The 27,866-nt window shown below is 38.7% G+C and overlaps 1 protein-coding gene and 2 pseudogenes across 1 annotated transcript; all 3 read left to right on the plus strand.

The window, feature by feature from the left end:
• Nucleotides 1-1,888: 1,888 nt before the first annotated feature.
• Nucleotides 1,889-11,947, plus strand: LOC143877731 (vesicle-associated protein 1-3-like). Its single transcript, XM_077379942.1, has 8 exons — nucleotides 1,889-2,144; nucleotides 2,465-2,535; nucleotides 2,850-2,931; nucleotides 3,082-3,197; nucleotides 3,288-3,449; nucleotides 3,579-3,620; nucleotides 11,218-11,295; nucleotides 11,611-11,947. The coding sequence occupies exons 1-8, from the start codon at nucleotides 2,093-2,095 to the stop codon at nucleotides 11,728-11,730; spliced, it is 723 nt and encodes a 240-aa protein (XP_077236057.1). The 5' UTR covers nucleotides 1,889-2,092; the 3' UTR covers nucleotides 11,731-11,947.
• Nucleotides 11,948-19,832: 7,885 nt separating this feature from the next.
• On the plus strand, nucleotides 19,833-20,715 carry LOC143877745 (putative lipid-binding protein AIR1 pseudogene; annotated as a pseudogene).
• Nucleotides 20,716-26,466: 5,751 nt separating this feature from the next.
• On the plus strand, nucleotides 26,467-27,429 carry LOC143877740 (lipid transfer protein EARLI 1 pseudogene; annotated as a pseudogene).
• Nucleotides 27,430-27,866: the final 437 nt, after the last annotated feature.

Here is a 27,866-nt window from a genome sequence, read left to right on the forward strand (position 1 = left end):
AAAGGAAACACTGGACTTATAATGATATTCTGTGGTAGTGGAGCCTACATATGTACTAATGAGTTACATATTAGTATGGCCAAGGGCCTACTGGCAAAATAAGTAATGCCCAAAAACCATTGGGTACAGGTAATGAGTTTGGGGCTCCGCCGAAGCTCAACTGTTTAATGCTTTGTTTTTCAGCCATGAGGTCTGAGGTTCAGTCCCAGCTTACCTACCAAGAAAACAGTATTGAGTTATGAACCGGTGGTGCTTATATGGGACCATCAGAGCAACGGTCTGGATATTGGAATAATGCGGGCTGCGATGAAGTTTCTAATAAATAGGCGTGGACGTATTCTTGTAAAAATAGAGTGGACCCACCTTGTTCAAAGATCTCAACCATGCAGTTGTTAGACCCCAACGTAAATTCGTTGTATTGCAAAAATCAACTTCATTCGATGAGTTAGGATCATCGATCTATAGAAACCGCAACAATTCGTCGCACCGTAAAAATCAACCTTTATTGATTGTAGGGTTGGGATCATCAAATGGAGTTGATTTTTTTGCGGTACAACGTATTTACGTTGGGGTCTTTAGATCTTTGAACAAGGTGTTCACTCTATTTTTACAAAAAAATGTGCACGCGTACTGTTTGCAACAATTCACTGTGGCTCACACTATTCCAATATCCAGACAGTTAATTTGAGGAGCTCCATTGTAAATAGGCCTTTCCTGAAAGTCATCTCCGTATGATGATCCTAACTCTCTCATTGATTCGTAAAGGTTGACCAGAGAGTTTGGATCATTCTATGGAGACGCTTTTATTGGCGAGGCCTCTTTATGTTGGGGACCCAACAAATGAATGGTTTGGATATTGGAAACCGGAAGCGCCCCTTATTTCAAAGAGAGGAGGACGGGTTATTCACATTTCATTTGATGGTCAGAGGCGAATTGAAAGCTAAGCAGTGGCAATTCTAAAGATCCCTCGGGGAAAAATAGAGATGTCTCCTACGTTACCCGTAATATGTGGAAGTATCGACGTAATTTCATAGAGTAAAAATATTCCTCTGTACTGCAATATAATAGCGCTGGTATGAAGGTTGCATACTTTGAAAATCTGTCCACGACCGCTATGATGAGCCAAACTCTCCAACTTTGGGTAAGCTCACAATAAAGTTAAGAGAGATACTCTCCCAAGGTCCCTTCGGCACTGGCAACGGGTCTAAGAGTCCTAAGGGGCCAAATATTTCTCCAAGATGGGTTTGCGATCCGGCTATTAGGAGGATAAGCTATTCCAATTTATGGAGGGACTAAAGCCTTGGTCTCAGACAGAGCTCCGAAGAAGAGGAGTTCATAACCTTACCACTGCAATGACCGAAGCAGAAAAGTTATTTGATCATATGGGGATGACGCAACAAACATGAAGAAAGCCATCTTCTCAACGATCTAAACAAGTCGGGCTAGTGCAATTATTCAAACATGATAGTGCCATTATCAGTATTCACAGTGTCTATTAATAATGACCAAATGGCAAACTATTATACAATTTGAGACTGCTTAGCATCACTAGTAGCACCACCTTAAACTCTACATGTGGTTTGCACGCATTCCTCTTTTGTCCTCACTCCTTACAAGTGTCTATGTGACAAGAACGAAACGGCGAAGGGGTAGTTTCGTCATTTAAAAACGGCTACCTTTCTCAACATTTCCCTCCGTGTTCTAGTACTTTTCTTAGGTCAATTATTTTTTTCACCCCCTGTGTAGGATAATGCACCCCATTTTGACAATAAAGTCTGCCCACAATTCACGTTAACAGGGAGGCGTGTTATCCTACAGAGGGGCGAAAACATCATCTTCAATTTCACTAATTGTCCGTTTCGCAGAAGATATATTTCTCTCGCGCGTTCGATCCGCGGTTGATTCTCGAACCCAAAAGAAAACGACAAAAAGAAGAAAAAACAAGAGGAAAGCTCTTACCTTTTTCTCTCCCCCTTCTTCAGATCCCTATTTTTCTACCTTTTCGTCTTGGATTTCTTCTCCCATTTGATTTGACACTCTTTGGAAAAAAATAAAATCCTGTTTTTCTTTCGTTAAATTTGGTAATTTCAGTATGAGTAGCGGAGATCTTCTTAGCATCCATCCTACAGAACTCAAATTTCCATGTGAGTCCTCTCCCCCCCTCTCTCTCTCTCTCTGATTTCAAAATCTTCACTTATCCTTTAATATATTAACAAAAATTTGTTCCTTTTACTGTGAAATCCCAATAACATATGTTGGTATTTTGCCCTAGAAGTTCAGGTTTTTTTATTGTTTTATTGTGAGCTAGGTTAGTTTTGGGCATGTACTTTAGTGTTATTGGACATAATACTGGTGATATCCATGCAAGATTTTTGTGGGTTTTGTTTTGCCATTTGAGTAATTTTGTTGTGGGTGATTTTAATTTCTTTATTGTGATTTTGCATGAATTTTATTTCATGAAAAGTTGAATTGAAGAAGCAGAGCTCATGTTCTCTGCAACTGACTAACAAGACAGAGCAGTATGTGGCCTTTAAGGTAAACCCTTTTCGCTATATTTGATTTCACCTTCAAGAAACATATTAGGCTGTTTGGATACATGGATTTTACAAGCTAAAACCCAGATTTCATAAGCGAAAACCTGGACTTTATAAGCTAAAATCTGGATTTTACAATCCTTAAAATTTTCAATCCATGGTTTTAGCTTATAAAATCCTGGCTTTTGCTTGTAAAATCCAGGATTTTACAATCTTTGTATCCAAATGGACACTTTTTTTTTTTTTTTTGTGGTTGTTGTTGCCTGAATTTCCATTCTTTTGAGATAGTTATGGTTCTTGCTGATGGGACTCTAGGTTAAAACAACTAACCCAAAGAAATACTGTGTACGCCCCAACTCGGGAATTGTTTTGCCTGGGATGACATGCGATGTTACAGGTGATTCCCCGCTGTTATTTTCTCTTTCTCATTGCTGTTAGTTGCTATTGGTTTGATAACAGATGGATCACTTTTACCCAGGGTTGCATTGTGTCGGTCATAAATCTTTGATTAATTGCTTTGGGTTTTACCCTCTCTTCGTTTTTCTAGTGACAATGCAAGCCCACAAAGAAGCTCCACCTGATTTGCAATGCAAGGATAAGTTTCTTCTCCAGAGTGTTGCTGCAAATCCTGGCGCAACCATTAAGGACATTACCCCGGAAATGGTTGGATGGTCTTGTCTCTTAGCTTTTAGTATTAAATGTTGTTATGATATTTGTTGCCAAGCTCTGATCTGACATAAATTGGTTTTTCAGTTCAGCAAACAAGCTGGAAAGGTTGTTGAGGAGTTTAAATTGAGAGTGGTCTATATTCCTGCTAATCCCCCCTCGCCAGTCCCCGAAGGATCAGATGAAGGAAATTCGCCGAGGGCTTCTGTACTAGACAATGGAAACACAAATGCCTCCCTCTTTGATGCTGTAAGTATTTCTCATCATTGGAGTTTTCTCCTTCTGAATGTCATTTATGAGTTCAACTATTTTTGTTACGTGTTCTCTACCAATTTGTTTCAAATGCGCATACATTTAATGTAAAGTGAACTTTTTCAGGTATCAAGATCTGTTGATGAACCCAAAGAGAAAGCTTCAGAGGTAAGACTATTTTTTAAGAAGTTTGCATTTCAAAAATAATCATATCATGATTAAGTTGTATCGGGGTCTATTGCTTTTGATATGACATGTATTCACTATTCTTTCTCTTCTATGCTTGCAAGTGTTGGAGAGGTTGGCTATTCTTCATTTATTACTAAATGGCAGATTGAAGCCATTTATGACCATTGTCTCAATATAACTTTCTTTCTTTTCTTATTCTTACTCTTTTTTTTTCAAGGTGTGTGAGCAAGATATAGTAATTTAGTCGTAATGAAGTATACAACATCAGGGACGATATGGATTCAACTAGCCAAGACAGTACAAGAGAAATATTTGAATGGCTGCTAATTTTATTCACAGAAAAAGACCGAGATGGTCAGGACAAGAGAAATAAAATTTTAGCACCCTTGAAAATCACAAAACAGTTATATAGTGGAGTATCTTGACCCACATATAAAACCTCCATTGCATTAAGGTCTGCCACTTCATTTGCGCTTATTCAAATGTGCACCGAGGATACATCCGTCTCATGTCATATGTGATTTCCAAAATAATGTTCTCCAATATCTAGAGAGGTGGACTGGTTGGCTAGAGATGGAGTAGCGAGGGTTGGGATTGAGTTTTTTGGTCTTCTACTTTGCCTACTGTATTTGTTTGACCATCTCAGTCTTGGGGTTCTCCCCTTTTCCACTTTAATAAAACTTTATGCCATAAAAAAAAGTGTTCTACAATATCTATGGAACCGGACTTGCTTTTTTGTGCCCACACAATTCATCGCAGTATCGTTTTCCACTCATGAGTGACCTCCACTTTTTTCCTTTAAACATGCATTTGCTCATTGACATTGTTGAAATCTTTGCTTCATTGGAATATTCGAATCCAATAAGACGTAAGCTTGGATTATCACTCTCCTACTATTTCTCCACACTCCTCTGATGCTGATAGGACTTGGATTTCCCTTTGAGCTACAATTAAAATTAAGTTTGGGACCCCCAAAACCTAGGGTTCCCTTTTGCTACTATTGTTGTTAACGAGAAAAAGAAGAAGATAGGATTCTTTCTAGCCTATTAGATTTAGGCCAATGTTAGGTGCAGTAGAATTTGGAAGTAGTGACAGCAGGTGCAAGGAGTGGGAGAATTCGCAAAGAAGGAAATTGTGGTAGCTATCTTTCCTATGAAAGGAAATTGAGCTTCAGGATTAGATGGATTCTTTTTGGCCTTTTACATGTGGGTTGCCAATTCATGAAGGATGTTTTCTCTATGTTCTTTAAGGAAGTCCATTGTGGTGGTTGCATTGAAAGGTCTTTTTATTTATTTATGATGATGATGATGAGGATGATGCACCAAATTTATTAAAGAGAGCAAGAGAAATTACAAAACAACTTCAATGGGAAGGAAATGCCCTATGTACAATTCATGCCTAGAAATATCCGGCTTATCAATCTTATTGGCTACATTATTTGCACTTCATGGAACATGAGATAACATATTCTATGAGTCCATGAAATTACATTAGATGAATCCTTCTCCATCCTCAAGATCCCATTCATTTTTCAAACAATGGTTCACAAGCTGGTAAGAAGGTACACACTTCTTCTTCGACAACTCGACATGACTAATCAGCTGTGAATAGAAACATGACACATTGCTTTACCATCATCGCGGTAGACCCCCACCCATTCTAGATGGTCTGGATTGCCAAGGGGGCAACCGTCGAAGTTGAGCTTAATGACATTGGTGAAGTGGGAGCCCACCTAGCTGTAGACTTCAATTTCGAAAACTTCCCATCATGATTTTTTTGAATGGTTTCTTTTACGAAATCATATCAATTCGGAAGTTTTTTAATTTTTATTTGCAAGCTAAAGAAGTCTATATATAAACTCTTCCCATCATGATGTCATGCTAATTTCGTAGGATCGCATCGAAAGAGTAACTGCCCCCGAACTCCTCCCTCAATATCATCCAACTCACAATGGAGAGCTTGATCCGCTGTGAAAACTGTGGCCATAGAAGAAAATTTATCCTTGAGCGTATGTGCATTTCTGATGGATCTAAGACACCCAAGGTCAAAGACGTCAAACCTAATCTTTACTGGATTTCACTGATGGAATGTGTCCCATTGGGGAGTCAAATGAGTGAATAGAGAATGTTTTATGAAGGTTTTAAGTCATATGGGTCATAGGGTCTTTTTTCCATATAAATCACTCAAGTTATTTGATATTAAGTGTGTTTAGAATGGACCCCACCCATGCATTACAAGATTGTAAAAGGGGTAGCTCATTTTCGTGAACTTTGAGGGGAGAGTTTCCTCAAGAGGGTATTTTAGTCTTTATGGTTTTTTATTATTTTTTTATTTTTTAAATGGTCTTTATGGTTTCTTTAGGTTAGGGTTTCAGAAGTTTCTAGGTTATTTTCTTATATATAAATATATCTATATTATAAACTTTTCAATGATATGTTTATGAGAACAAGTTTTTTCAATGAAGAAAATTCTTCCCCAGAGATTGTGATGTGATGCCCAACCGACCTACGGTGTGGTGCCATATGAATACCATCGATGTGATGCCTTTGGTCTCATTGTTGTGACTCCAACAAATCTATCTTCTTCATTGTCTCAAGGTACCATTTCTACCATTCTTTCTTCTCTTGTTCGAAATTGTCAAGCTTTAATTCGTGTTGCTAAGGGCTTAAATTGGAGTAATCTGTTCTAACCAGAACTGGATAGTTAAATATTAGCCACTGGACGCTGTGAACCCTTCTATTTTATTGATTTTGAAATCTAAAGTTCTCTTGTAAGGTAGGATTTTTCTATGATCTTAAAGAGGAACAATCTAGACGGCCAGATCTGAAATATGATGATTATTTGTATGAATCTCAGTCATTGGATTTGAGAGTTCTGTTTTCTGTAATTTTACGATATTAAGTTTTGTGGATGCCTAGGGTTTATTATGACCATTGTGAAAATGTTTTGAACGGATCTGAGCAAAGATTTGATATGTAGTTAGATTAATATTAGCCATCAAATTTATAGTGGTTAGATTTCAATATCCAACGGTTGGATCCGATTAAAATTATTAAGGATTGCTCTACTTACCAAGCTGACTAATTTAGGGTGAAAGTTTTGAGGAGCCAAGCATCATTCCATCCTTCATAGGTCTTGCATCAGTTTTGTAATAGAGCACGTTCGGGGTATTGTTAAAAGTAGTGGAATTAATGAGAGGAGGTTAACTATTGATACAAGATGTTGTCATATGAGAGCAGACTTCTCGTGGACCGTACGCCATGTGAACTGGAAAGATCTGAACCTATTTATTGTGTGTGATCTACCAAAAGAAGTATTAACATGGAAGTGCCAAAGTTTAATCGAAATAATGATGCACAAGAATGTATTGAATGAATATATGCTGTAGAGGAATATTTTGATTGGTACGACATGATCAATAGTTGAAAAATTAAGTCGCAAAATGGAAATTGACTGATCATGCAAAGGTTTGGTGGAGGCATTTTGAACTGGACATTCAAAGAGTCGGTACAATGCCGATCACAGGGAGATATGAATGACTAGTTACAGACAAAAGTTTTCTGGGAGTACCAACAAGAGTTAATGTTATCTTAAGGAGGATGATGAGATTTGGAAGTAGGCCCTTTGACCAAGATGGTAGAGGTTCTATGTGGAGGTTTGCAGATGCTATCGCTGAGTTCTTGGACATGGTGCAGAGGCATGCAACTTCTTTCCATCACGTCCTTTACTCTGCAAACGGTCAAACGGTTTTGTGGATTTGCTTGCTCGGAGTGGGGTTGATAGAGATACATCAAAGCCTTTTGATCATCTTTCCCCTCATGGGCACTTGTATTTTTGTTGAGTTTTTAATGTTTCCATTGACCAGCTTGGTCTAAGGGCGTCCTTTCTTTTTCATTATCAATAAAACTTCACTGTTTAAAACACGAAACATTGACTTGACGAGTCAGCGACGCTGACTTGGCTATAGGCTACAGTATGGAGTTTTTGTTTCTCCCCCTTTTCCTACTATGAATTTAGAGAAGGGTGTTTGAAGTTTTCGAGTTGATTTTGACGATATCTTTTGTAATGTTGGATCAGTGGACAGATGGTAATTGCTGTTAGGTAAATTTCTGAATGCCTTCAAGCTGTCGCCCAGGCATTTCTGTTCCTGGGTGTATATGATTCATTAACAAAGAGTACATTGGTTCCATTTAGTGTGGTACTTAATCTGCACTTTTGTAACTTTAAAAAAAAGAAAAACAAAACTGCACTCAGTCCTCAGCTTCTTTGCATGACATTTCTAATGAGCAGCATTTATTGTATGTTTGTTCATTATGTGATATGGGGGTTGATAATGTGTCCAACTAATTAGTCAAGCAATTATGAAGATACAGTTCACCATTAAATTGTTGTCTGTGAATATATTTTGTGACTTATTCCATTGTAAATTTATGTGTTCAAAGAAGAAAACACTTGTACTTCCATTGGTGGGTTTTTGAACTCTATTAATGCTGAGCAACACCATAAAATGCATGCATACTACAAAACTGCATTAGCTTTCATGCTTCCTCTCTCAATAAGACTCTGATGGACAGATGTAGTTTGATATGTTCATCAGCCGTAGAGATGTGAATGTCTAAATTTAGCATACCAACAATTCAAGGGCTAACAAAAAGAACTGAGAAAAGAAATAAAATCAAAACAATCCAAAATTAAGAAAAAAAAATGTTGTAGTCTTTAGCTTAAGCAGCTATGATCTGCTGTGTAAAGCCGTAAGCTACGAAGCTTTTGAAATACGTATTTTTAAGGCGTAAAACTTTCTTCTCGCTATATTTTCTCATTGGGCAACTAGCCACAATCGTCGGAAGACAAACCATCTTTCCATGATCATTGGGCCTGCAATGGGCCTCATTGGAGTTCATTTTTGCATAGTTAAGGGTTCTGACGCACTTCACATGTGGTCCAGCGTGCGTCCTATGGATGCTTGATGATTGTGCTTTAGTTTCTAGCATTGTTGTTTCTTGTTTGTTTTCTGATCTGTTATAGTTTTTCTACTTTTGTATATCCTCTACTATATTTTTTTTTCCTCCAAATTATGCTTTAGCTTCAATTATAAAGTTAAATTTCTTTGGATAGCTGATTGAATTATTATTTGAATTCATAAAATTAGCATATATATATATACTAGTGGGACACCCCGTGCGATGCACGGGGAGTGGGAAAACATTATATTTAGCTTCTCATGATAGGCAATAGAGAAACTGCATATTACGGAAACCTTATAGATTGGAGGGTTGCGATCATCCCATCGAAATGATATTGGGGGCACAACCTATTTGCGTCGTGGCCCATCAAATAGACGGCTTGGATCATCCAATGGCGTTGACCACAAACTTAATTTGAAAAATCTGGGGGGGGGCTACAATTTGGCCTTAATGTTAATGCACGACCCACACCATAGGATGATCGAAACCATTCATTTGATGGGCCACAATGTAAATAGGTTGTGCTCCAAAAATCATTTCCATTGGATGATCACAACTCTTCAATCTATAGAGGTTTCCGTAATATGCAGTTTTTCTTTAGATCGGAGGGCTATGATTATCAAATGGAGGGTTTGGATCATGGGTTGGTGCGTACAATTCATTTTGAAAAATACAGGTGGGGCCTACCTTGTTCAAAGATTTGAAGAAATTAATTTTTGGGCCCGCCAACTGTGGGGGATATACTAGTTCAAAGATTTAAAGAAATGACCCGGGATAATTTACGGGTCACGAATCTTGGATCCGTACCCTGCCCAAGAATTGTACGGACCACATCACAGGTTGATCCAAACCGTCCATGTGATGGAACACAACATCAACAGGTTGTGCCCCAAAAATCATTTCCATACGCTGATCCTAGCCGTCCAATTGATAGAGGTTTCCATAATATGCTGTTCCTCTTACATCGGATGGTTAAGATCACTCTATAGATTTTTTATTACAAAAGCATAAAGGAGGGGGGTAAGATTGAAATTATGTGGCTTTCATGGGTGCCTTTGTTAAAAAGCATAAAGGAAGGGGTAGGATTGAAATTATGTGGCTTTAACAGGTGCCTTTGTTAGAAAGCATGAAGGAGGGGGTAGGAAAACACTATATTTAGTGGGACACCTGTGCGATGCACAGGGAGTAGGAAAACATTATATTTAGCTTCTCATGATAGACAATAGAGAAACTGCATATTACGAAAACCTTATAGATCGGAGGGTTGCGATCATCCCATCGAAATGATTTTGGGGGCACAACCTATTTGCGTCGCGGCCCATCAAATGGACGGGTTGGATCATCCTATGGCGTTGACCGCAAACTTCATTTGAAAAATCTTGGTGGGGCCTACAATTTGGCCTTAATGTTAATCCATGACCCACACCATAGGATGATCGAAACCATTCATTTGATGGGCCAGAATGTAAATAGGTCGTGCCCCAAAAATCATTTCCATTGGATGATCACAACTCTCCAATCTATAGAGGTTTCTGTAATATGCAGTTTTTCTTTAGATCGGAGGGCTATGATTATCAAATGGAGGGTTTGGATCATGGGGCGGTGCGTACAATGCACTTTGAAAAATACAGGTGGGGCCTACCTCGTTCAAAGATTTGAAGAAATTATTTTTTGGGCCCACCAACTGTGGGGGACAAGTGCAAAGATTTGAAGAGATTAATTTCTGGGCCCATCAAAAAGATTTTGAAAAATATGGGAGGGTTTGACCCGACCCGTAAGGGTCCGGGTGACACGGGCCAGGTCAAAATGACCAGGGGAAATTTACGGGCCACGAATCTTGGACCCGTACCCGGCCCAAGAACTGTACGGACCACATCACAGGTTGATCCAAACCGTCCATGTGATGGAACACAACATCAACAGGTTGTGCCCCAGAAATCATTTCCATACGCTGATCCTATCCGTCCAATCGATAGAGGTTTCCATAATATGTTGCTCCTCTTACATCGGATGGTTAAGATCACCCTATAGATTTTTTATTACAAAAGCATAAAGGAGGGGGGTAAGATTGAAATTATGTGGCTTTCATGGGTGCCTTTGTTAAAAAGCATAAAGGAGGGGGTAGGTTTGAAATTAAGTGGCTTTAATGGGTGCCTTTGTTAGAAAGCATAAAGGAGGGCGTAGGATTGTAAATATGTGGGTTGAATGGGTGCCTTTGTTAAAAAAAGTCAAAAAAAGTGATGTGTAATTCCCACAGATTTTTGGGAGAAATTGAAATAATTCCCTTAGTTTCCATTCCTCTCTCTCTCTCTCTCTATATATATATATATATATATATATATATATATATATATATATATATATATATATTTGTGGTTTGACTATAACTGTCACACAATTAAAAAGTTTTTTTTTTTTTTTGAGAAGGCCACTCAATTAAAAAGTTGAAAAAGGGTTATGTGACAATACTCAATATGGTGGTTCATGTATTAAATTTAATGGTTCTTTGAATTTGTGATACTCTGTTATTCAAATACCTCTCATGCAGTGTTGCTGTTCTTTTATCAGTTTATTTTTGTGGATATCAATTTGCTAATAATTTTTTTCTTCAGGCATGGGGTATTATTTCCAAATTGACTGACGAGAAAACCTCTGCCATTCAACAAAGGCAGAAGCTTCGACAAGAGCTGGTATGGCTTGAATGTTTAAACACTCTTGAGTCATTTAGCTGCATTCAATTAATAATTTTGTGGTATTAGTTCCAATGTTACTTCCATAGCCTCTTGCTAAAAGAGGGGTTGGAATCAGCCCGGACCCATCCTTTATTTTATGTTAAAAGTTCAACCCGAATCCCCAAAAATCGACCCGAGTTGCATGCTGATTATACATTTTCCGATGAATGCCTCTTATACAGATTATTGGATTTCTATGCAATAAGGTTTTTTGGAAATTTACATGATGTTTTTGTTTTCTTCTCTAAATGCATAATCTTCTTTACTCTTTAGGACCAGGAGCTGCTAAGAAAACAAATCAGCAAAAGCCGTGGGAACGGCTTCTCCTTCATGTTTGTGGTGGCGATTGGTATCCTTGGCATCCTGTTTGGGTTCTTTCTTAAAAAGAATTAAGGAGAGTGAGGAAAGGGTTTGCCTGCATTCAAAGAGTCCGCAAGTCATCCATTCCATGCCTCTATTTGTTGTCTGCTATTAGCACTTGTGTTTTGTTGTACTCGGATGTAGGAGAACCATTTCTTACTGCTAGTGTAAAAAAACAGGGAAAATTATAATCCATCTTTTTATGTATGTGCTCTCATTTATATTTCATTTCCAGTGGCGATTCATTCGATATTTGTGGATTAAGGTCCGCGGCATTTCCTAAACATGAGATTTTATATGATACGTGACGGTTTTTGCATCGCTGTTTTCTGAACTTTATGAACCGTCGATTTTACGCCAACTATATTTTTTTGAACCAAATATATCGGAGGGCTAGGATCATCCTATTGAGAAGTTTTTTGGGGCATGGCCTATCTATGTTGGGGAACAACAGATGAATAGTTTATATCTTCTAAATTTAGGCGAGTCCCGCTGTATTTCTTTCTAAGCGTGAATTTCCATGGAAATACATGGCCACATAACACATAAATTCTCCCCAAACACGGAAATTCTTCACATTTTTCTATTTTTTTCAGGTTGAATACACCCAAAAGGCTGCGATTGGATTGCCCGGATCAGAAATTGGAAGTGGCATCATATTTTGATTCCCCTATAATTGGAGTGAAAAATATAAAAAAAATAAAAAAATATTTCAAAAAATAATAATAAAATTGTCATTCCAACCGTGCAGAATCAAAATACCACTCCTGGGATGGGAAACAGGTTCCGGCAATTCCCCCCCTTTAATCCCACCCCCATGTCATTTTCCACTCTCTGATTGCAATCATTTTTGAATCAAATGTTGGAGTCAAGCCAAATCAAAATAGGATGCTGATGTCTGATTCCTGCAATCCAAACGCATTCTTAACTGTTTGTAGTAAAGGGATTCGATCTACAGCTCCCATGATATTTGGACGGTTTGATCATTGAATTAGATCTGTTGTGTTTTCCATGAACAGGGCCTGTAAGAGAGTTTTTAGAGCCCTTCCTAGTGTTTTGAGCAAGGAAGTAAGATTCTTCCCTCGGAGCCTTCGATTCCCGCTCTGGTAACCTTGAGCAGGATTCTTCCCTAAGAGCCTTCGATTCCCGCTTTCGATTCCCGCTCTAGCAATCTTGGTTTTGAGAGGTGTATTCTCGATTAGAGGGCAGTGTGGCTGTGCCCCATCTGGGTATGAACGTGATAACAACAAAAACCACTCAGAAACGACTCTAATTTCAAGTTCACATCACCAAACAGACCCTTAAAAGGATTTATCGTTATGGCAGCAATTAGAGAAGAATATCAAAACTATCAATACCAAAGAGAATATGAAATTTAAATAATTTTCAAATCGGTATAACCTAACAATCTATCTCAACACTAGCATTTACCATCTCCAATCAACTCTTTTCTGAGCATGTCGGATATGAAAATGAAAAGAATTTTTGTATGAATATCTCTCCCTCTCTCTCATCAAGTGGGAGTGAGGATAGTTTTGATTTTTCCCAAAGCTTTGTCCCCATGAAAAAAATACGCAGTTTGTCTCATTTTGCATGAATCGGGCTGTTACGTGCCAAAGAGTCTCTTATATCTTGATAACTATTGGTGCAGATTTTTCCTATTAGTTAGGATGTTAGTCGTGTGAATCAAGAGTAATTAGATAGTCCATTAAATTAGGGGTTATCAAGAGCAATTAGTTAGGAGTTAAGAGTCCATTTAGTAGGGGTTTTCTATTCTTTCTCCTACTTTTATGCAGGTGTACCTGAGATGCAATTGTGGCTCTTAATGCATAAAGAGGGAAGAACATATCAATAATGCGTGTTATTGGAGTAGGTTCCCTCCAAGAAACCTAAATTCTTAATCTCTGAACCCTTGCTTCTTCCTCGTCACAATAGGTTCTAACAGAAATCAGAAAAGTAAATCTTCGAATGTAATATTTGGTATCGGAGGCAGGGATGGATGATCCAAGGATTAGATGGTTGGAAGCGTTCTCTTGCTGTGGGACAATAGAGAATGATAAAGAGATGCAGGAGATATTTTCTCCTATAAATGCTCGGTTTTACAAGATGACAGCTACACATACGGGTGGCCAGGAGGCTCGGTTTGATGAGATGGAGCCTACATGTACGCCCAGGAGGAAAGCTCCAACAGCCAAAACTGTAATGGTGGACGCAGAGCTTATGTCCCCTCTAGGATGGGTGTTCCAAGTTCAATGAATTCATATCTTCCCAAGCTCACAGAAGAAAAAGAGAGAAAAATCAATAAAAGAAATGTGTTTATCAGTGTTGTCAGTTTCGACAACGTCGTGGTCTAAAAAATTATCATTTTGCTCAAAATGGTCAGTTCCATCGAAGATACTCACCAACAACCATCCATGCATAACATCCCATTCATTTCCAAAAAACACAGCGAAGGAGCCTTGATGAACGACATAATGAAATCAATTTGAAAATGGAGATGCCCCAACCTTTGATGACGACAAACGAAATGGTTAATAATCGCAAGCCGAAGAGAAAAAGAAATGGAGATAGAAGGGAAAAGAAAATGAGATAGGACCTGTACAAGAAATTTTCATTTTTCACACAAAATCAATTCTTTATAGCTATTGATGCAGATTTTTCCTATTAATTAGGATGTTATTTGTGTGAATCAAGAGTAATTAATTAGAGTCCATTAAGTTTCAAGATTAATCAGTTAGAGTCCATTAAGTTAGGGGTTATCGAGAGAAATTGGTTAGGAGTTAAGAATCCATTTAGTAGGGGTTTTCTATTTTTTCTCCTACTTTTATGCAAGTGTGCATGATATACAATTGTGGTGGCTCTTAATGTATAAAGAGGGAAGGAAATATCAATAAAGGCATCAAATTATGAATTTATCACACATGCATGTTATTGGGTAGTAGGTTCCCTTGAAGAAACCTAAATTCTTAATCACTAAACCCTTTTTTCTTCCTCGTCACAATAAGTTCTAACAGAAATCAGTTCTAACAGAAATCAGAGGAGTAAATTTTCAAACGTAATACGGGTCCAAACAAGTGGTATCAGAGCTGGGGCGTGGTAATCCGGTGTACCTATGAGGATGGCCAAATTCCCTAGGCTCTGTTTGGTTAGATGAGATTTTAGTGGAAGTAGTAGTCAACAAGGAGGTGACAAGGGTGGGATATGTGTAGACTTGTCTGAGAAGATTAGAGGGAATTTTGGTAGTGTATTTGGTTAGATGTCAAAGCATGTAGGAGAATGGAGGGGTGTCATTAACAAAATAAATAGTAAAAGAGAAAAAGAGGAGAGAGAAAGAGAGAAAAAAGTAATGATTACACATGGCATTTCATATTCTACTCTTCTCCCCTCCAAAATTTACCAAAAACAAGATTTGGCATTGGAAAAGTAGGGGAGGGGACAATCCCGCCACATAGGCGCCACCTAAGCCAAAAGCTAATAATTATGTCTCTTCCATGTCTAGAAGTCCAATGGGATTTGAGCTAAAAAATGACAACCAAACAACATTTGGTATTTCATATTCCTAGAAATGCTTAGCCGTCTTCCCTACTTTTTGCAACCAAACAGAGCCTAAGAATATCTCAGTAACCACAATGTACCTTCAAGGTTAGAGAAAATCCCTCAAGGAAGATCTCGTAGTTCCGACGTTGCACCTGCATGGAGGGGCGAGACTGTCCACGTTGCTTCCGCGTGGAGGGGGAGATTGTTGGGGGTTCCACGCAACAACAAAGATGGTGAAAAGTGAATGGATGTGGATGGACTTGGGCACCCTACTCTTACTGGCTAGCTTTTAAGGGTTTTAAGGGTGAGTTCTACCCGGGTCCCAATAGTTGCAATCTGAAACGAAAGGCATGTGAAACAACCAATTACTCCAAAAGCTTAAGCTGTTAGAGTTGGTGTTATTTAATCATTTATACTTCAACAATGACTTTTTTGTCATGGATTTTGAGAATTGATTCTGAGTCCAAAACTGATTAATTAGTTGACTTAAAATAAAACACAATTTCGAGTCCAATAATCAGTTTTGGACTCAAAATCAATTCTCAAAATCCAAAACGAACAGGGCCTTACTAATTACTACCGGTTATTCTTTATTTCAATAGTAAAGGTGCAATTTCGATCCATTTGTTCAGCTCTCAAAGTCTAAGAAGTAGTTAATAGCATTTTGCTCGAACCCACTTTGTGAAATATAGCAATAATTCAATTTCGAAATCAAATATCAGTCAAATCTTAATATCCACACTATTTACGAGCTCTCTCCACCAAGTATATACAAATGGTGTAAATTAACTTTCTAAGTCAATGGCATCACCCAGAAGACGCCATTACTTTTTTTCTTCTGTTAGGCGCCTTACATTCTCTTTGATGCAATCTTTCTTCTTGATTCAGCCATGGACATCAAAAGGCTAATTGACACCATACATATCTCTTTCAGTTACACGATTGTCTTCACTTTTTGTCCACTTGATGGATTTTTTTGAAGTGATTGATCCTTTTCCTCTTTGGGAATGCAAGACCTTATCTATTGTAGTTTCCCTTTCCATAGAGTTAGCTGAAATAATAGGAAGAAAATGGGTAGATGCAGAGATTGATCTTCTAGAAATAGTAATTCATTTTAGGCAGTTGCTGAGAATCTTACTAGCAGTCTTAGTTGACAACTTCTAGGGGCTTCCGTAAGTCTAGTCAAGGAGAAAAAGTAAGAGGTTATTTGTATTTTCTAGGGGTGCAACTTGGGCTGGGTTGGATGAGTTAAGGCCGACCCTAGCCAACCCGAGCTAGTGTTATCTCAACCGTAACCGACCCAACCCAAGCCTCGGGTCGGTAGAGTCAACCCAAACCCAATCCAACCCAACCCGCTTTAAATCTCTTAACCCTAACCCTACCCAACCCGCCTCTAAATCTCTCATCCCTGTTTTGATAGCAACCCTCTACAAAAAAAATACTTTACAGTAAGGGCACGTTTGGCTGCCAGTTTTTTTTTTTTTTTTTTTTCATGATAAATCGAACTCGTCTAAAAATCAGGAAACAAAATCTCGGAAATCGGTGTATGATGATGAGAAGTTGCTAAAAATCCAGAAACAAAAAACTCTACTCGAAACCGGATCAACCATTTCCAGTTTTTTAGCAACTTCTCATTGCCATACCTTAGTTTCGGGGATTTTTTTCCTTATTTTTAGGAACTTTCACCCTCATCTCCACTTGAGTCGCTGATTTATGATGACAAAAGATTCCTTACAGCCAAACGTGCCCTAAGTATTTGCAAATTGAGATTGATCGCGATAAAACTAAGGGTTGGGGTAAGGGTTTGGGTTGGGGCAGCTTGCCTAAGGCCTCTACTCTAACCCAACCCAAAGTTTAGTTAGGTTTACCGAACCCAACCTGAGCCGAAATTGGGTTGAACCTATTGCGTTCGGTTTGAGCCCGGCCCAAGTTGCACCGCTAGCATTTCAGTTCAATTGAGACCTGTGAAACAACCAAGTACTCCAAAAGCTTTAGTTGTTAGCGTGGTGTTATTTAATCATTTTTACTTTAAAATTCCCCCTCACATGTGGCCCCTCTTTTTTTGGTTTGGCCGTACACTTGGCACATGAGCCCCCTCTTTTGGGTTAGCCAGGTTTTGAACCCAGGACCCTCTTTGAGTCAATAGCTCTTACACCATGTGGAACAACCAATTAGTCCAAAAGCTTAAGCTTTTAGAGTTCGTGTTATTTAATCATTTATACTTCAACAAGTCCACTCACCCCGAACTTATTGAAACCATTTGAATTGTTTAGTTCAATTAGTGAATCATTCGATCACATGAACATGCAGTTTCTTGTCGGACCAAAGATCAACATCTATTTGTATATGTAGAACGAATTACAAAGAGCGAATGAGCTGGTAAGTGTCCTTGATTTCATGCCTCTTCCATCTACTTATTATGAGTACATGAGACCTCTAGTCCAGTTATTAAGACTACATAGGCTGGTGGCTCGCCTTAGGCTTCTGGGTTCCCTCTAGGATTTCCCCCCTATTTTGTTTCGATGCTAGGTGGTTTGTCCTCCTTTTGTTTTTCTCGCATTATAGGTATGTTACCAATACGCCAAAAGCTTCGGAACTGATGGAACACCTTAGGCAAGGCCCTTTAAACCTATCCCATACCAGGCTAGGTCCCACACAGTCCCATACCTAGGCAGGCTCCCACTCAGGACCGTAACATACCACTACGTTGTCGAATCCACTGTCCTTGTTGTCGCACTATGTGAAAGCTTTCACTCTGGCCTTTTTTTCTAGGTCGCCCTTCTGCGACGGCCCACTTTGTGGCAACTTCACTCTGGTTTTTTTTACTAGGTAGTCCTAGAGGTGTCAACGGATCCATTTTGGGTCGGATCCACCTATGTCACAGTCACGATCCATTCAAATTCCTTATCGGTCGGGTCGGACTCGGATTGTTCTTCGGATCCTAGTTTCCACGTCATGATCACAATCCATTTTAATTCGGACCGTCCATCGGAGTGTCCTATTATGTCCCACTAAGCTAAGTAAACAATTTTTTTTTAAAAAAAAGAGTTAGAATGGCAGTCCACTTTTAGTGTGTCTCTATGCATTTTCTTCAACTAAATTAAAATTTTAACTATGTTTAATCTATGTGTAAAGTAATGCTTGTATATCAAAGAATATGATGCATAACAATAACACTCAGTAATAAAAAAAAGATGAACTAATAATATATTCATGACAACATATAGCATAATGAAAGTAAAAACTGAGAAAATGAATATAAAAAAAGACTCACCATGATAATCCTCATCAACATGACACGGAACCATCCAAAAATAGTATTGCTCTTCTAAATCATTTCTAACTAGTATGTGATAAGAGAGGTTTTGACCAAAATACCCTTCATAGAACGGTTAGCATTAACAAAATTTGGAGGGTATTTTTGCAAAACATTTCGGATCGTAACTATCCAATGGGCATATGTGGGGTGCCCATACCCAATCCAAAATTTTTCGGATCCCAGATTTGATGATCCGAAATATGCCCATGGATCCTATTCATATGTTTAGATCCCGTTCATTAACGTTCAGATTCAGACGATCCATCGGACCATCTAGATCCATTGAAACCCCTACATAGTCCTCTCCACAGGTCCCCCCTTCCGTGACTCAGAACACGGTGGCTGCTCTGATACCAAATGTTAGGTAATTTTCCAATACGCCAAAAGCTCCTGAGCCGATGTAACTTGTTAGGCAAGGCCCTTTAAACCTGTCCCATACCAGGCAGCTGGATCCCACCAAGTCCCTAGGTGGTCCCATACCTAGGCGGGCCACACTCACAACTGTAACAATATATAAAATTTTGAGGTCATCCCCGGGGCATCACTCTTTTCCGGGTTTTTTTTATTTAAAAAATGTTTATATATATATATATATATATATATATATATATATATATATATATATATATATATATATATATATATATATATAAAGAGAGAGAGAGAGAGAGAGAGAGAGAGAGAGAGAGAGAGAGAGAGAGAGAGGTTTCTAAATACAAGTGTAGATAAGATATCTACACACTAGCTTAAAATACAGTGGAGGGCATATTGTTGGGTGATCCAAACCATTCATTTGATTGGCCCTCACATAGATAGGGTGTCCACAATAAATCAACTCCATAGGACCATACCAGCCCTACGATTTGTGGAGGTAAAATGGATGTCTATAAACCATCCCAAATTTGTCCATTTTTTGCCTCCACGGTTCGAATGGTTAGGATGATCCTATAGAGCTGATTTTTTGTGGACACCCTATCTATGTGAGGGCCAATCAAATGAATGGTTTGGATCACCCAAACAATGTGGACCTCCACTGTATTTTAAGCTAGTGTGTAGATAACTTATCTACACTTGTGTCTAGGAACCGTTTTCTCATATATATATATATATATATATATATATATATATATTCATTATTAGTTCACCTTGGATCCAGACTAGTTAATTTTAATCGTGGTTATCCAAATTCCTTAACCTTTGGGACTCCCATTTTTTAAAATTTTGAATAAAATAGAACTGAACTATATCGATGGTGAGAATGAGAAGGAGGTTTATCAAATCGACACCACTCAAGCATCCAAACATCCGTGTACAACGGGTTCCTTTTTTGGAAGAGTCACTCTGGCCACAAGGGTTCCTTTTTGTCTTAAATATTTTTCCAAACGATTTTACTTCCATCTTCTCGCCCTATAAATACCCACCATCCACAGCCAACCCCTCAGCTACAACTTACTATACCAAGTGTTTCAAGATGGTCTCAAAGTGCTCTCTTTTCCTCTCCCTCAACCTTCTCTTCTTTGTCCTTGCCACTTCTACACATACCCCCTCCTTGCCCACCACTCCCTAGCCCAAAGCCAAAGCCAAAACCTACCCCTAACCCTAATCCGACTCCTACGCCTTCTTCGGGAGTCGGTAAGTGCCCTAGGGATGCCCTAAAGTTGGGAGTGTGTGCCAATTTGCTGGGGTTAGTGAATGTGGTGGTGGGCTCACCACCAACTCTCCCATGTTGCAGTCTGATACAAGGTCTGTCTGATCTTGAAGCGGCGGTCTGCCTCTGCACTGCCATCAAACCAACGTCTTGGGCTTAAATCTCAACGTCCCTATCTCCCTTAGTCTCCTACTAAATATATGTGGGAAAAAGACGCCATCTGGCTTCCAGTGTGCCTAATCCCTCTCATCTCTTCATCTTTGCACTCTTCGCTTCTTCTTCCTTTTAGCAAGTCTTATGTTCAGTTTGGTGGTAGTAAATAAGCCTTCAATAGTTCTTACAGTGAGTGCAAAGCTCCCGTTTGTAACATTGAGTGGCATACAAGGATGATGGTCTTACTCTTTTGAGATAAAGAGTGATAATAGTGGGGATGGCTTAGTGTTGCTGAAGTTAAGTGGGGTTGATATTTGTATTCAAAATGCTTATGGAGTTAAATGAATCTTATCATGTTATATGAGTTGGCTTCATTTTTGGATTTTCTCCATAATATTGTAATGCTGCTATCGTTACTTTTGATAATTTTAAATGGTGCGTTACTTTTGATAATTTTAAATGGTGTAGGCCCGTATAGTTTAGTAATTTTCAAAGAGGCCCACACCATAGGATGATCCAAACCGTCCATTTGATGGGCCACAACGTAAATAGGCTGTGGCCAAAAAATCATTTCCATAGGGTTATTCTAGCCCTCCGATCAATAGAGGAACCGCATATTATGGAAACCTCCATAGATTGGAAGGTTTGGATCATCCTATGGAAATGATTTTTGAGGCACAACCTATTTACATTGTGGCCCATCAAATGGACGGTGTGGATCATCCTATGGTCTAGGCCGTACAGCAGTCTTTGAAAAATATTGGTTTAACAGGGTTCAAATTTTAGAGATTTTATACGGTGCAATCCCTTATAGTCCCTTATTTTTTCAAAAAGTACTGTACGGACCGCACTATATGATGATCCAAACCGTCCGTATGATGGGACATAACGTAATTAGGTTGTGCCCAAAAAATCATTTCCATAGGATGATCGATAGAGGCCTCCGATCTATAGAGGCTTCCATAATATGCAGTTCGTCTATAGATCGAAGGGATGGGATCATCCGATGGAAATACTATTTTGGGCACAACCTATATACGTTATGGCCTTACAATTCTGGATCATCCTACGAACGGTTTGGATCATCCTATAGTGTGGTCCGTACAGTACTTTTTGAAAAATAAGGGACTATAAGAGCTTATAGTATAAAATCTCCAAATTTTATGTCTCACACCATATAAGAACTCTGGTTAAATATGGTTCAAATTTGCAATCTAATTTTGTAGGGGTATTCCGAGTTGCTATCCAATTGGCGTGGGTATTTTGAGAGTAATGAAATATCGTGAAGGGGTAATTTCTAACACAATCGTATGGTTATTTTGGGAATCACCGATGGGGCAATTTGGGAATAAAAATGTATAAATATGAACTTCTAAACAGCCGTTGAGAAGCCAAACATCACACGTTCACCATGTCAGGACGGATTGTTTTTGGAATTTGGATAGGGAGTCCTTGGGATCCAGTCCTTGAAATTTTGAAAATTGCATATTCCTTCATGGTGAAAGAAAAGCATCCTTAGCAGCAGAGTTTGATGACATTACTTCATGATTTCAAGGACCCTTTTTCTCTTCATAAATGAGAAGTTCAAACCTTTTGATCTTACTCTTTAAGTGTGAAGAAGAAAACTCCAAGAATGGAAATAACAGCTCTTTGCAAATTGTTCCAATGTTGCATCGGAGTATTTGAGATGATGAAAAAGTCTTAGAGTCAGACTATTAATTTATTTGTACTTCTACTCATTCAACACCTTCACCTTATGGGGCGCCATCCACACCAAAATTTATCTCTGCTTCATTCGCTGTCTAAAAACCTTTGTTATTTCTACTTATTTCAAGCAAGTAGTGGACTGTCTAAGACCAATCTTGTAGGTAATAACCTTTGTTATTTCTCTCACCAAATTGGTTATTGGGAAGTCAAAATTCTCATTTCTCGTACATGGATCATTGATACTGACATGGATCTTCTATTTCTTCTGCCTCACATCTTTTCTTTGTCCATTCCTGTTGTGAATTACAATAGCTCAAGTAATTGTTCCATAATTTGGGGATATCTCATAATTAACTTATACCCATTGATCACAATTAGCTAACCCGGTTTTCCACGAACAGACTAAACATATTGAACTTGACTACCATCATATTAATTTGTGAGAAGATCTTGTTTGGCCTCTTCCCTACGAGCTACATTCATACATCTCAACAATTGGTGATATTTTCATCAAGGCATTGGGTCGTGAACAGATCATATTTCCGGCATCCGAGCTGGGCATTATTAACATACACGCTCCGCCTTGGGGGAGAATATTTGGAATATTATTCAAATTTCAAATTCAAATTTTAAATCCAAATTCAAGATGAGTTGTAGCTATATTCATATCAATCAATACATATAAATTTGGGATTTATTCATTGTATCTCTTCTATATCACCTCTAGCTGCACCCATGTCATAGAGTACCAAAAAGCAGTCCACCGTTGCTAGATCAAGCATGGAAGTAGAATATTGTGCTTTGGCATAGACAAAAATGAATTTGAATTGGACCACCTGCATCTTTTTTTCTTGTGCTCCATTTTTTCCAGTGTGACAACAAAAACACTACCTATTTCTCACTCATAATATCGTTCATCACGTTGGAACGAAACAAAAACACTACCTATTTCTCCCTCATGCTATAGTTCAGATATTCCCAATATTATCTACTGGAACCGCATTACACTGGAATACACACATACACACATCATATTTGTTGGCTGATTAAATTAATCATCCAACACAATAAAACACATTTAGGACGGACCAGATCAATCTCTATGAAGATTGATGGAAAAATCATAGAGAACTTTCTTTGTATTCAATTTTCATTATCCCTGTTTGGATTGAGGAAAAGTTTGGAAAGGATAAATATTTTTAAAAGTAGCTACTTTTTTACACATGAAAAAAAGATGACTCGAACCAACCCTTTTCAATTTCTTCCCTTTAAAACTTGGGAAGAAAAAAATTTCCCAAGAAAAAAAATCCCATCAGAAATATTTTTCTTGCAATCCAAATAGGGCCTAAATTATCAGAATAATCATCTGCATATATCGAAATTTCATTCCAGTCTAAGCCACTAAATTTAACTGAAGTTGTACGCCAGATAAATGCAACTGGATGCATAAATTAATTAATGAGTAAGACTGATGGAGCAATGACTAGCAATGAACTGGAGTCATACCATCATCAGTCTCTCATCAATCTTCGATTTTTATCACAAGATTTCTAAAAATGGAAAAAGAGACAGCTACTTAATTTCCTACTACAGAGTAGTACTCCTAATAATATGTTTCCAGTTTAAGACATAATTATATACCCAGTCCCTTTGGGGTGTTACGTGCAAGGAGAACAATATTTTCACCCTCTTTTCCACTTCCCCCATTGTCTTTTCCTATGTATGACTACATTTTCATTGCCTCTTGTTTCTCTTGTCCTAAAACTAAGGTTATGGAGTGCGTATCAAACCCATGTTTGAATTGAAACTGAGATACTGATGCAAACTCTTCCTTTTAGATTATGAAAGAGGCTGACAATAAAAGTTTTTTAAGCCCGTATGGTCCATTATTTTTAGTAATGTACGGGCACACCATAGGATGATCCAAAATGTCCATTTGATGGGTGACAACGAAAATAGATTGTGCTAAAAAAAGTTCATTTCCCCTCAAATCTAAAGAGTTCCTACGGTGTACCTGTATAATACTTTTTTTTTGAAAAATACTGGACTCCATATAAAATCTAAAGGCTTACACAAACTATATGGTGGGAGCTCGTATAGTCCATCATTTTTTCAAAAGTACTGTATGGGCACACCATAGGATGATCCAATATTTTTCAAAAAATACTGTACGGGCTTACACCAAATTAGGGATTTGCTAGAGACCATCGTAGAAAGGCATTTTCCTGCAGGCTGTTGCATGTGAGAGCAACCACCTCAGATGAATTAAATGAATAAGACAAAATCTCCTGACGAGTTAGCCTGTTTGGCTGTTCTCACCTGCGACAGCAGCTGCGAAATGCCCTTCCGCAATGGTCCCTAGCAAACCCCTAGAAATAGAAGTGGGTGAAAATGACATTTCCTTGTGCAAAAATACCGTTTTTTTTTTTTTTTTTTTTGGGGGGGGGGGGGGGGAATGATAAATGCCCCCCTTTTCATTACTTGTGACACCCAGCTGCAGTGTACGATGTCAATCAGGTACCTTATATCCATCGCATGTGATGTACACCAGCCTCTTGCAGTCATAGATAAAATGCAGTTGGGTGTCCCGAGTAATGAAAAGGAGCGCATTTATCATTTTCCTCGTTTTACCCTTATGAAGTAGGTAAGCAGCTTTATTTAGGCCCTGTTTGTTTTTAGATTATGACAACCGATTGTCACTCCAACACCTATTATTGGGTGTCCTTGTCTAAAACGAACAGGGCCTGAAGGAAATGGAGAAAAAGGACAATAATCAAGTGGGCAGCAAAATTCCAATGAACAAACTGTTCCAGTAAACTCCCGATCTAACAAGGTTTGGTGAATTGTTAGCATTTCCCGAAATCTCCCTACTTCTATACAGATCATCTCCTCGTCAATGAAAGGGGCGAGTCTTCGTGGACCCGATGAATCAAGTAGGCCTAAGAAATAGGGCTAGATGAATTCGCTTCCTCAAAGGACAAGTCTTTGGGGCCCTGAAGAATCGGGCCCAAGAAATAACATTAGACGAATTCGCGTTCTCTCAATGTCCAATCCATATCCCTAGTGCCAAAATATACCAACGTTCTGCTCGTGTCAACATCGAATTATCGGTTGGTATCAATTGAAAATGTGCACAACTCAAGAAATTTTCTGATAATTCATTGCCGACATAAAAAAAAATCTCTGGAATCAAACATGGAGGCATCGTCAATGGCTTCTCTCTATCATGAAAACAAATGGTGTAAATTAGCCTCTAAAGTCAATGGCATTATTAGGAAAAGAGTAGACCCTGTTAACTCTTGGTTCTACATTCTTTTTTGGTGTAACATTCTCTTTTTACCATGTAGCCATTGACTAATTTAGGCCAATGTCTCTTTTAGATGGGTTTATCATCTTATCTATATTTTCTTTTATAAATTGCTAGGGGTGCCCTATCTACACATTGTCATTTCTTATTTTGTGATTACTGAAAGTTTCATTAATTTCTGTTGCCACTTCTTCCGTGATTACTGAAAGTTTCATTAATTAATAAGAACAAGATGATTTTAGTATATTTTATTTTGGAAAATGATATGGGAACTTCATGCATGAATGACTTGGAATGAATCACATTGTGACTGGAGAAATTGGAGAACTTGCATGACTGCTCTATCACTCCTTTTCGCAGGACCGCCCGATGAAAGGTCCATATAATTTGAAATCATATGGGTGTTTTTGTCTTTCCGGGGGGGAAGGGGGGGGGGGGGGGGGGGGGGGGGGGGGGGGGAGGATATCATCTACCAAAAACAATTGCATATTTGATTCTGGCGACCTTTGCATCTAGTGTCACAGGAAATGGACAAGTGCCTGATTTTGGCACTACCATGTTTTAATAATTGCACAAACTCCGCTTGTCTATTCTTTTTAAACAGCTGTCAAAGGTTATGACACTTCCCAAAAAACTCTATGAAGCCAATTAAACAAAGAAAAGACAAGCAGAGTTTGTGTAAAACGTGGTGGTGTCAGAACCAGTAGCCAAGTTTATTTACACATAATCAGTAGAAGGGTACTATTCGCGCTACCATGTTTTTATACTTACACTAACTCACCTTGTCTTTTACTATTTTACTAGCCATCAAAGGTTATTACGATTCCAAAAAAAGCTCCCCAAAAGCCAATTAAAGAAGAAAAGACAAGATCAGTTAGTGCAATTATCAAAACATTGTAGTGCCAATATAAGTGGCCTTGTTAGAAGTATCCAAAAACGGCCTATAATTAATGGCTTTACAAGAGGCCCTACTATTCAATTTTCAAATAAAATTTAACTTAAAATAAGCACTTTCCAAGTAAGGACCTATTTTGGTTGCATCCAAGGAGGCCCCATATCTTCACTTCCATTTTCCTCAAACTAGAGAGATAATAGAGTGCTACTCACCACGCAACCAAACCCTTCTCCCTACTCTATAAATACCCACTTCCCACTGCATATCTCTTCACACCAAGTGTTTGAAGATGGCCTCAAAGAGCTATGCATCCATTGCTCTTTTCCTAGCCGTCAACCTTCTCTTCTTTTCCCTTGTCACTGCCACCGAGTGCGGGTGCAACCCTACACCTACACCTAAACCCAAGCCAAAGCCTAAGCCTACGCCAAAACCAACCCCTCATCCCTCACCATATATCCCTACGCCTTCACCTCCCAAGACCAAACCCACCCCTACCCCATCACCTCCCACACCTACCCCTAAACCTCCCACTCCTACACCTCCCACCACTACCCCTACACCTCCCACACCTACCCCTACACCTCCTTCCGGGGGTAAGTGCCCTAGGGATGCCCTAAAGTTAGGGGCATGTGCCAATTTGCTTGGGCTGGTGAACGTGGTCGTGGGTTCTTCTCAAACTCTCCCATGTTGCTCTTTACTTGAAGGTTTGACCGATCTTGACGTGGCTCTCTGTCTTTGCACTGCCATCAAAGCCAATGTGTTGGGCATATATCTCAACGTTCCTATTTCCCTTAGTGTGATAGTGAATGCATGCGGGAAACAGGTCCCATCTGGCTTCAAATGCGAATAAGCACTTCCTTATCTCGTTGTCTTTATCTTCTTCCTTTTTTTATCTTGTCCTTGTATTTTGTTGGGTGCTCTTGAATAAGGCTTTGAACAGTCCAAACACAGCGAATATAGTTATAGAATGTAATAAGGGGTGGAGCTTGGTGCAATATTTTCTTTCACTGTGATGAAAAGATTGTGGCATATCTGGTCTTTCAGTATTTTGATGCTTCTTGTACTTTTTTTTAAAAAAATTTATAGGTGAGTGGGTGTTTCTTAAGGTGGGGAAGAGAGCAGCGTTGATGTGCTTATTTACTTGGAAATAAAGGCTACTTTTGTTATATGAGTTGGCTCTATAGTTGAATTCTCAAGTTACATGTGGCAATTTAGTACAAATATTATTTGAAAAGTATGGTTGTAGTAGTTTATGGATGTTTTTATAATGGTCTCTTTGGTTGCACAGTTTATGGGGTTTACAAGGTGTTTTGGCTGGTTTTGGAGTGCCACTTCATCTACTAGTAGTGTTCGGTTGCATGTTTAGTAACAAACTACTAGGGAGACTACTTGCCTTGTCTGTCTGCTCATGTCACAAGCATGACTTTCGTCTCCTACCAAACAACTTGGAAAAAGGAGGATTTTAGTAGTAGAGTCTTGGGATTTAGCAATCTTCTCTCTTTCTCTATCTCCTTGGTAATGACAGCTTACCACCCTTTTATTTTGGTAGGCGACATGGAACTTCTTCATTTGGCAACCAAACTGTACAACTTACCACTACTCT

The sequence above is a fragment of the Tasmannia lanceolata genome, unplaced genomic scaffold (genome assembly GCF_043159265.1).
Source record: "Tasmannia lanceolata isolate RefF3 unplaced genomic scaffold, GAP_Taslan_0.1 ptg000002l, whole genome shotgun sequence".
NCBI classification, from domain to species: domain Eukaryota; kingdom Viridiplantae; phylum Streptophyta; class Magnoliopsida; order Canellales; family Winteraceae; genus Tasmannia; species Tasmannia lanceolata.

Bases quoted from the DNA above. Each gene is read 5' to 3' on its own strand.
- LOC143877731 (XM_077379942.1), top strand. From the start codon at position 2,093: ATGAGTAGCGGAGATCTTCTTAGCATCCATCCTACAGAACTCAAATTT. The intron at 2,536-2,849 runs GTAAACCCTTTT...ATGGGACTCTAG, and splicing joins AGCAGTATGTGGCCTTTAAG to GTTAAAACAACTAACCCAAA. The intron at 3,621-11,217 runs GTAAGACTATTT...TTTTTTCTTCAG, and splicing joins CCAAAGAGAAAGCTTCAGAG to GCATGGGGTATTATTTCCAA.